General features: G+C 36.5%; 1 protein-coding gene across 1 annotated transcript; it reads right to left on the bottom strand.

The window, feature by feature from the left end:
* Positions 1-10,641: 10,641 nt before the first annotated feature.
* Positions 10,642-11,577, bottom strand: LOC140508983 (olfactory receptor 8G1-like). Its single transcript, XM_072616899.1, has one exon. The coding sequence runs from the start codon at positions 11,575-11,577 to the stop codon at positions 10,642-10,644; it is 936 nt and encodes a 311-aa protein (XP_072473000.1).

The raw sequence follows: 11,577 nt of genomic DNA, 5'->3' as shown, positions 1-11,577 counted from the left end.
TATTTTATTTAAAATGTATACCTCTCTGTCTCTCACTCTCCTTTTTCTCTCTTTCTTGACTCTCCTTAGTATAAATATGAAGACCATGTATTTAAATGAAATGCTATATAAACTTTATTTGTAAATTCTTTTGGTCCTAGGATTTTTTTTTCTCCTCATTGGGAGTTTATTTGTGATGCAATCTGATGTTTCCCCATCTGAAATTGAATTGTCTTTTATTTTGTGTTTTGTTGATCCGGATATTTTGCATTTTATAAATATTTTATTCATTTAAATTGTCAATTTTGCAGCATATAATTGAACAAAATAGTTACTAATTAAAAAAACCTCATTGGCTGTGAATTAACCTTTTTCCAGTTTTTATATCAGTAATTCAGTTTTCTTTCTTTTTTAAAAAAACTTAAGTTGAGCAAATTGTTTGTCTATTCTATTGTTTTAAGCTTTTAGTTTTAGTTACTAATCTAAAGAATTTTCATTTTAAATTTAGCTTATCTTTTCTTTCATGTTCAGGATTTCCATTTTCATATTTAATTTGAAGAGGGGGATAATTCAGTGTCTTTGTAGTTTTTTTTAGTTGCATGCCCTTTCTCTTGTTTATTTCCCAGAGTTGCTGTGAGGATCAAATGAGGTAATATTTGTGAAGTGCTCATCACTCTGCCTTGCACGTAGTAAGTTCTATACAAATATTGCGGTTGTTTTTACTGATGAAAGTGTTTAGAGATCTTTCTCCTCTAAGGACTGCTTGGGCTGGGCTGTAAAGTAAGTCTGGAAGCATGGAAAAATTTGATATTCAGAAAGAAAGCATTCCCACTAAGGGAGTCAGAGGAAGAAGAATGGGCAAATAAATAATTAGGGATTAAAACTTCTCTCCCTGTTAGCTATACTTGTGTTTCGTTCATAAGACTGAGCATTTGCACCTCAAAGTTATCCAAATGAATGGGAAGGTTTTCATCTTTCCTTGGATCCAAATTTAAAAATGCAAGTGCATACTTACATAAGAACATATTCTATCTCATAATGAGAATCTTTAAAGTAAGGGGGATATTTTTTGTCTTTGTATTACTAGTGTCTACTGCAGTGTCTGCCATATGGTAAATTCTTAATCATTGCTTGTTCATTTCTTGATTTTATGAGTGTATGTATATACAGCTGCATGAATACATTTATCATTTTGTTACTTTATAGTCAATAACAATGATAGGTAAAACCAATTTCTTAGCTATGGTTCTTGGCTGTTTTTTTTTTCCTATTTGTTCAGCAATAAAACAAAATGGAAGTAAGTCTAAATTATAGCATGAAGGAATTTGATCACATCTCTAAATATTCTTAGACACTGGATTAGTACACATGTACTACTTGGCTAGGAAACATTTCAAATGATGGGACTTAATTCCACTTCTAAAGGTTGAATTAGATAAACTCTTGACTTTTCTTCTATAGCTGTTTCTTTCTTTTTAAAATTCCAATATTTAGTATCTACATCAACTCTACTACTGCAGGAAAAGTCATTAAAATTCCCAATCTGTAGTCTGTTAGTCTGTGTCCCTGTCTACAGGAACAAATAACCTATGGATAAAACCAGCACTGAAACTAATCCCACAAAGCAAATTTTCGTGAACCTCTGAAGAAAAGGATACCTTAGTGATTAATTTAAAAGTTATTTTTTTCTCTAGGATCCTTAGAGGGACTTGATTGGAGTAATAGCTGAGAAAAGTTCTTTTGAGTTTATGTTAGAAACACCCTGAAATACTTTATAACTCTCCAAGGAAAGAATACTGCAAAAAAAAAAATGATTATACATTGAGTACAAACTATACTCAGGTGTGTGCATTACACATCACAACTGTCTCTAGTGTCTCCTTACCTAGCTCTAGAAAATCCACTTAAAGGCAGTCTCATTTAAAATATTTTGAATGTGGTGAATGTTAATGAATCATTTACATTTTTAGATGCCAGTTTTTGCATTTATAGCAAAGGCCACCAATTTCATTCAAGCCCAGGGAATTCAAGGCTCTTTTAGCACTGGGGAATCTTTATTACTGAGTATAGATAAGAGAGGAACTTTTTCTATCACTTCTGAAATTCCTTGTTTCACTCAGGTGAATGATTTTCAGGGTTAATGGGGAAGGAATTGACATTTAAAGGTATCCAAAGAGATACCTTAGCTAAGTATATTGAAAGTTTTCTCAGAAATATGGACAGGTATCCACTAAATCTCTGACCTTGGGTAATAGGTGAAAGACAGTGTGTTCGAAGAAAATAAAGTGTACATCATACAGAGAACTTCCTTTGTACCAGTCTTTCTTAGTCCCAAGGTTCCATGTGGTTATTCAAGCTGTGGATGCATTTTATAGGGATGGTACATGTAAGGTGAATTTTAGTATGTGTAAGTAAGGTGGATTTTAATGTGTATAAAGTGAATTTTCATCATTATTTCTTAGAGTTCCGTTTCCCAGGATCCAGAGCCATAACAATCTCCTATTCCCAAATACTAGATATGAGTTCCCACAGCTAAATTTGAAAATATCTCCAACACGCTTGCACAGCATTAAATAATGATGAATGGAATAAACATCCACTGCAACTATGCAGTGAGATACAGGGATGAAGTGATGTAAACTTGGAAGGCTATTGCTGACAATATGCCTTGCTTGTCTGCTGGTTTGTAAAGCAGGTGGTCACTGGTCAGTAAAGGGGGAACCACAGGGTTCAATGCATAAGATGTACTGCTGTGTGTGCCTCAAAGGTGGTCCCCATTAAGACTTGGGGGCAACTTTAGCATTAAGTGCACAAGCTGGAATGCTGTTCATGTCTTGATTGGCCTCCATCAAGACTTGGGAGGAATCTGTGTTTGCTTCAACTGGTCCCTATTGAGGTTGAGGGGATTTAGAGGAAGCACAAGTTGTACCTGCCTCAATTGACAGAGATGTAGGGGTAATTGCCCCCTGTTCTTGCTAGTCCCTGTGAGAAGGGTGATTAAAGAATGCTGTAAGAGTTGTGCTCCCATTATCTGCAATCCTTTTCTGAGAAAACTAGACTATAGAATAAAGTAAGATTATTAATCCCTTTTTAATGTCTTTCCTGTCTGACCAGATCAAGAGTGAACCTAGCAACCCTCCTGTGTAATGTGTTTATTAATCTTAGAGATAGGCACAAGAATCGATAGGGCTACCGATGAGTAAATGGAGGATCAGAGTGGTAACTTAGTGGCAAACTGGTAAAGTTTGAACTACAAATAGAAATTAGATATGACATGACCCCTCCCATAACACACAACTTTGAGGAACTTTGAAATAAAACAACTTGCCTAATTTCACTACTCCATTTCTCTTGCCAAGTCTTTTAGCCTTTAGCATAAGTAATTACTGATGTTACCAAGAACAAAGGCTAAGATTATGTTGACATATCCTTGCAAGCCAAAGTCAGGGGCAAAGAATAGACAGCTACACTGAAAGTCTGAAGGTTTGGGGAGGCAGTGTTGAGTCAATACTCCTTTAAATTCTGCCTTTAGATGGGACGTGTGAAGACTCAGTATTAATACTGTACATGGTTCCCAATTTTTCAGTGTTCCAGGAAAACTCAATCTTTCCATCAGGCCCAGATACTTGAATCTATCACCTTAGATACAAATTTGGACTTTAATATTCCTCTAAATCCTGCAATCCTATAAGCTTCACTCACTGAGATTCCTAGAGCACTAGTGCTGATGGTAATCATTATTAGTCCATTGCTGATAATTTGGCATTATTCACTGGCTGCATGACCAGATTGCCTAAAACCAACACTGGCAAAGATCTAAGACCTTATGCTAACAACTGGAGTAGTTCTCATTGTGACTAGGTTCATTAGAAGCCACACATTTCCTGTGTGGGAAGCAAACTCCTGATCTAGGCAGCAGGTGGAACTATCAGTACTGGACCCTGATAAGCTTAAATCTCACATACTTTTAAATTTTTTTAAAATTTTACTGATATATTTTGTTTTTACATCATCTTAATTTCTAACAAAGTTCCTCACATTCAAAAAGCCATCCACAATAACCAAAAGAAATCCAAAAAATCCCCTAAGAAATAATCAACCAAACATAGTGGCTTATGCAGTATTTGTAGACCAATAATCTATCATTGCAAAGAAAGGAAGGAAGTGCCTTTTTAATTCTCTTCTTCAGATCTAAATTTGGTCATTATAATTATGCTGCACTATCTTTTGTCTTTTTTTGTTATTCTTTCCATTTATATTTTTATTAATATAAATAATTCTTTTCTGTTTATAATTATTTCTCTTTACATCAGTTCATCTGTCTTTCTATGTTTCTCTGCATTCTTCAACATAATTTGTTGCGGCAAAATTATATTACCTTAAATTTAGATATTATACTTTGTAATTGTTTTTGCATGTAACTGGGAAATAAGAAATACAGATAATGGGGTACAGAAATTTATCTTGCCCTACAAGGCAACAGAGGAGATGGGTATAAGGGAAGGGAGGGGTGTTACAAAGGAGGGCAGATTGAGAGAAGGGCTAATCAAAAGGCATGACGTTTTAGAGTAGAGGGAGGGGAGAGATGGGGAGATAATTTGAAACTCAAAATTTTGTGGAAATGAATGTTGAGAACTAAAAATAAATAAATAAACATTTTTAAAAAGTAAAAATAAAACTAAGAAATAGATATTATAGTTTGTTTCACCTCTGATGTGCACTTACTGTTTTTAGATTTTTGATAGTAAAGACGTCTTTACTATAACATTATTGGGGGCATATGGGAGTTTTCTTTATGTATTTAGACTTCTTGTTTTAAAAATATTACAACTGGCTCTCTGGTCCTGAGAATGTGGACATTTTGCTCATTTTCTTAACATAAATTCAAATTGTTATCCCAAAGAGCTGGAATAACTTGCAGAAGTAGTTAAGAATATCATCAAGATAAAATGTAAGCAGTGGGTACTGATAAGTGATTTCTGCCATAGCAGTCCTGTTTACAGACTTTTCCCTTCAGTGGTGACCGCTCACTGTATTATATCCTACTTCACAGGTAAACCATGGGTAATCTAATTTGTTGTGACACCAGAACAAGTCAGTCACAATACTCTCAACTTTTTAATCAGTCTTCTTTGGTACATACCCCAGAGACCCTGGTGCAATGAGGAAGTATGATCTGAAGCACTACATTGAGAACATGGTATATGGAAAGTCCTGATCTGCAATATCTTTTTCCTTCCATCCACAGATGCATGAGTTGGGGATACTTCTGCTAGCCAAATGTTTTGATGTTATATTATTTTTAAGAAACAATGTGCTGTAGCAGATTGAACCCTATACTTTTGGTCAGGAGACCTAGAACTGAATCTTGCCTGAGGTAATACTAGCATTTTGATCAGGTAGTCAATAAACATTTACTAAGGACCTATTACATGCCAGGCATTGCGTTAAACACTAGAGATCCACCAGAGGCAAAAGACAATCCCTTTGCCCTCAAGGAGCATACAGTCTAATAGGGGAAACAATAAACAAACAAATACATTCAAACAAGGTATATAAACAACAGACTGCAAATTGTTTTTTAGAACGTATTACACTAGAATTAAAGGGGCTTAAAAGGGCTTACTGTAGAAAACAGAAGTTTAGTTGGGACTTGAAGGAAGACAGAGAAGTAAGTAGGTAGATGTGAGAAAGGAAAACATTCTAGACATGGGGGACAGGCAGAGAAAATGCATAAAGATGAAACAGTAAGGAGGCTAGTGTCCTTGGCCAGGATACAAGAGAATGTATTGGGGTAAGTGTATGTGAGGTATAAAAAGACTGAAATGGTGTGTGGGGGATTGGTAAGGGGCAGAGGGACTATGTTATGGAAGCTTTGAACACCTGAGTGTTTTATATTTAATTATGAAAGTGATGGGGAGCTACTGGAGGTTATTAAGTAGAAGAATGACATGGTAAAATGTGTGCTTTATGGAATTCACTTCAGTGACTGAGCAAAGGTTGAACTGGTGTGAGGGAGAGACTTGTGGCAGACAGACTTACCAGTAGGCTCTTACAACAACATGTAGCATCAATGCAATACTCACAGGAGCCACTATATGTAAAGATGCATATTTGCAGGGTAAATTCACAAAATATAAGATTTCTTCCTCAAAGGACAAAATCAAAATGTTTATTCACATACCAAACAGCAAAATCCATCATGGTAGCATCTATACACCTTACCAGTGCAGGAAGCATGGCATCAAGCTTTCCCTCCATTATGCTTCCCCACAAACAAGCTCCCTTGTATAAAAATCACTCCCTCTATCACTCAAGTTAGCTGCTCTGCTCTGTCTCATCCCTCCTAGCTTTGCCTCACTCTCTTTCAGCTCCACTCTTCCTGAGCCACCCATTCATCAAGTTCTTCCCACCATCACCTCCATGTGACTCAGGCTGTGTGCTGGGTCAAAGCTCAAAGTCAGTGACATGAACCTATGAAGAGGCAGGGAAAGTCTTCAAATTCCCTTAACATTCAGCCCCAAGATCTTTCATATCTATTAATAGGTTAATGGGAGTTTAGGAGAAATTGGTATCAACATAACTTCACAACAATATAAAAGGGATAACACAAAATGAACATATAAAACAATATCTTAGGGTGGAGGCTACTGCACAAGGATGCCTCTTCCCCTCTCAAATGAATGGGACCCAAAATCACTTGGGGCCAGTGGCAAATGTCTTTTCTTCTATAATTATTTACCACTGTGATTGGTCATAGATCTGTCCCTGCCTCAAGAGGTCCCAATCAAGGGGACAGTTCTTTAGCCAGTATATGGAGCTTGGTCAATGCCAGATCCAGGGGTGATGTATCAGTCTTGGACAGAGGGTGATATCCAACTTAAGCAGTCAATCATCTACAAGTGGAGGGCACTGAGACTACAGGAGACAAATCTAGCAAACAAGTTGAATAGACAAAAGCCAAAAAGAATAAGGAGATAATAACCAGAAGCAGGGTAGACACCGTATCAGCCTTACTTCTGGAGTCCATGAACCCATTATCATAGCCTTATTCAAGTAAAATATATGAGTTAAGGGCATAATTTGGTAATCATCTTCTACCAAATAAACATGTGACTGTATTTTCTTTGCAGTGTGCTATAATCTCAGCAACCTTTGGAACATCGTCTGGTTTCTGTTTTACCCATACTTTAGCTCCAAATTTTATTCTATCAGTAGAACCTGATGCTTCAGTTTTCCCAAGGAGTATTGTTTCACAAGGAATAATAATCACTTGAACTATTCTATCATTTTACAAAACTGTGTAAGTTCTTCACACAAATTTTGAAATGTCACAATAATTTTCCTTGATAATTAGAATCTATTACCCCAGCCAATACATGCATTCCTTGAACTGCTAATCCTGGTTTAGGTAATATTTGTGCAAAATGAATTTTAGGGATTCTCTTACCTACTCCAGTAGAGATTTCTTATTTCCTTTCTATCCAAACAAAAGTCCTCTAAATAATGTAAATCATATCCTGTTGAACCAAGAATTCCTGAATATGGTACTGGGACATCTTGCCTCATAGTCCAATATTCAATCTTTGGGATCTTCTGTGTTTATGGCTTTTTTTTAATTTGCAGATTTAGGGTCATCATTTTGGCTTGAGGTGTACTTTCTCCAAATGGTTTATTATTCAAATTATGTAAAGCAGTGAACAAATTATCTTTCCAATGTTGATAAGAATTATTAGAACTTAACTTCCTTAACTGTTCTTTTAATAATCCATTCATTCTTCCAATTAACCTAGATGCTTGTAGATAATGTGGAATATGATATATCCATTCTATAATATTTAATATACAATATCTTCATTTCTTTATCTTTGAAATGCGACTCATTGTCATTTTGAATTTGCATTGGGGTTATATAATACCTAGTGTTTTACAGGTATTTTTCTGGGTCACACTCTTATAAGGACAAGCCACTAGTACACCTGAATAGATGTCAACACAAGTACATATAAATTTGCATCCTTTATCTTGAGGGAGGGAACCAATAAAATCTATTTGCCAAATTTGGGCTGGGACTTTTCCCCTTGCTATCTCTCCAGTTACTACCCGAGGAACAATGCATTCCTTTTCCAGTTGACATATATGACATTCCTCTGCTGTTTTAACAATTAATGAGATATACCAATACCTCAGTCTTGTATCCACTGGTGTGTGGCCTGGACTTCTAAATGGCTGGCTGTTTGATGGACCCATTTTGCTAGTACCAGATCATCATGTTGGTTTCAGAGTAGGGACAATATACTAAGTAGAAATCTTTGCTAGTTGATCATCATGTGCATTATACTCATGTTCTGGCATGTTGAAAGACATGAGAATCTGCATTAAAAACTGACAAATTAGCAAACAAATATATGTTCCATATATATTTCCATAATTCTTTACCCTAGACTTGTTTACCATGAACTTCCCAATTTTGATTTTTCCACATAGGCATCCATGTAGCTAACCCATTAGCTACTCCCCATGAATCAGCAAATATATGACAGTCTTCCTTGTTCTATTTTAATGGCTTAATGCAATAAGTTCAGCATATTGGCATACTTTCACCTGTCCTACTACTTTCCAAAGTCCACCTAGTACATGGGTTATAGGCTACCTCTTTCCAATATATTTATGGCCCAAATATTTTGCTGTCCCATCAGTAAACTATGCAAGTTTCTTTCGTTCTTCAGTTAATCCATCAAATTCTCCATTCCATTTTACCAAGATCTGTACCAAGGATTGTTGCTTTGGTTCAGGGAAATGTATTGTTTCCATCAGGATCTATGTTTGCTATGTATTTCATGCAAAGCAGAATCACACTGGGAGTCTTCCTCTGGATATGTTCCACCTTATCAGCATTCTTCTTAAGATGTACTGGCTGAAAATTAATGCAAAACTGTGACTGCAATCTTGCCAGGACACAATGAATTTCAAGTCCCTTTGTTGACTTGCCTGATCTAACTCTCCTCCTCTGCAAGCTCCTATGAATTATTTATCAAGAAATAATATGTGAAGACACGTCCAACTGTGCCCAAGTTTCATATAAAGCTGTGGTAGAAGAATATGAGTTTAAAATGTTCAGTATTACATTTTGGGCACTAGTAGATACTATGTTAGTAGATACTGCTATTATTAAATAGCCATATGTAGTAGAAATCGTATCACAAGTCCTTCCTGAACCAAATTCCCCATACATTAATCATTTGCCTACCTATACACCAGGATAACCTCTTAGGTGAAAAATGCACAGAACAAGTGCTACTGGGCTGCTATCACCTTCATGATGATGGATCCAAGTCTTTAACCTCTTTTTTATAATCCCACTTTGCACCCATATTATAACACTCATTCACTATAACCCCAATTCTTCTCTTTGGGTCACGTAATATAATATCTCCATATTTCTCAGTTGAAGGGTGAAGAGAAGGCATTTTCTCAAAATTATTGACGTTTTTCAAGATAGCTGATATAATACTTGGCTATTCAGAGTCAACCTCTGGGTTCGTCAGGTACGTCCTCTCTTTGTGGTAGCCAGGAAAAAATAAACTCCTTTCCTCTCATATTTTCTATACTAAATGATGTAATTTTTAGAGTTTTGAGACCCATGATGAATTCCAGATAAAGTATACATACCAGTCTGATGATTCCTAATAATCTCTTGACCAACCTGGTGTGCTTGTTAGAATAGCTGATATGTGCAAAGTCCCAGATTACAGCTGACTTAAGAAGCGTCTTCATATGAATTGTATATTGAGAGTTTCCTCAGACACTTGTAAGTAATAAAAGTTTCTTGAATTTGCCCAAGAAAACTCATTCCCTCCAATGACTCTATTATCTACTAGTACATTTACAGTTTAATTATTATAACTCTTCAGCAAATATTTATTTGTTTTGCACTCTGAAAGGGCTCAAAATTTGACATATCAGTGCTACGTTTCTATGAATCTTGAGGATTTGCTAAGACTAGTGGAAACTAGCCATGACCTGTATTGGTGACTGATGGCTATACAGTTTATTACAGAGCAAAAAGATATTCACATATTTGGAGTAGTTTGCAGTCCTTAAAGACAAGAAACATACCAAGAGAATGAAATTATCACATTAGCAGTGCAAGAAATAAGGGATTGGAGCCATATGTCCAGTCAATTAATTGATTGGGTAGACCAAGTACTGAGGAAAAAGAAAACGGGTGAAGATTGAATGGAATAATATAACAAAGGCAGCAGAAGCTACAGATAAAGCAGAACAGTTAAGGTACCTAAGCAGTTTATTGCAATGGTGAACATAAATTACACGGAGATGAAATCTTTGAAAGGTGAAATCTTTAGAGTAGATGTCAGCTACGCAACTTTGCAATTCTTAAAATAGCAGTGGCTCATCAAGTCAAAGACATGATACTGCAATATTCTTTATTAGCATACCTGATCATTATTAATGCTCCAAAAGGAACACTGTAATATACTTGAAAAGACAGAGGATCAGGGAGGTATTATAGAAAACATATTGTGAGCAGAAAGTATACACCAATGTATCTCAGCATCTGAGAAAAATAAATGATTTTTCCAAAAGGAACACATTTTACAGGACAACCTAACAAACTCATTACCCTGGCAGGTCGTTTCTTCACCAGAACATTCTTTTCTCCATGAGCTTCTTCATGGCAGCTTTAACATCTTTGTTCCTCAGGCTATAGATAAGGGGGTTCAACATGGGGACAAAGATTGTATAAAACACAGAAGATACTTTCCCCTGTTCCATGGAGCTCACCGAAGAGGGCTGCAGATACATGAAGGCAGCTGAACCAAAGAAGAAACCCACTGCTGCCATATGAGAGCTGCAGGTGCTGAAAGCCTTGGACCTCCCTTCAGTGGAGCGAATATGGAGAATGCTGGCAATAATGAAGATGTAAGAGCTAACAATGGTCAGAGTTGGTATGCAGATATTAAAGGTGCTGAGGCAAACAACCATAATTTCATTAATGTAGGTGCTGGAGCAAGAAAGCTCTAGGAGAGGATTGAGATCACAGAAGTAATGATTGATGACATTGTCTTTACAGAAGAATACTCTAAGCATGAAGCCTGTGTGAACTGTGGCACCAACCAAGCCCATCATGTATACACCACCTACTAACCAAATGTAGACCTGAAGGGACATGATAGTATTATATAGCAGGGGACTACAAATTGCTACATAACGGTCATAGGCCATAGCTGCCAACATATGACACTCAGCAATTGCAAAAAGGAGGAAGAAATAGAGCTGAGTCATGCATTCATTGTAGGAGATGATATTCTTCTCTGACACAAAATTCACTAACATTTTGGGGGTGATCACTGTAGAATGACAGAGATCAATGAAAGACAAGCTGCTGAGTAAATAGTACATGGGAGTATGGAGATGAGAAGTGATGCTAATCAGTGTTATCATGCCCAGGTTCCCCACAACGGTGACCACATATATGCTCAAGAATAGTAGTAAGAGGGGAATCTGGAGCTCTGGCCTCTGTGTTAGCCCTTCAAGGATGAACTCTGAAACTGCAGAGTTATTCCCTCTGTCCAT

Source organism: Notamacropus eugenii, chromosome 5, assembly GCF_028372415.1.
Source record: "Notamacropus eugenii isolate mMacEug1 chromosome 5, mMacEug1.pri_v2, whole genome shotgun sequence".
In the NCBI taxonomy this organism is placed as follows: Eukaryota; Metazoa; Chordata; class Mammalia; order Diprotodontia; family Macropodidae; genus Notamacropus; species Notamacropus eugenii.
The sequence above is the reverse complement of the archived record's forward strand: the minus strand, read 5'-3'. Positions and strand labels throughout refer to the sequence as shown.

Coding starts and splice junctions, on each gene's coding strand:
- LOC140508983 (XM_072616899.1), bottom strand. CDS start 11,577: ATGGACAGAGGGAATAACTCTGCAGTTTCAGAGTTCATCCTTGAAGGG.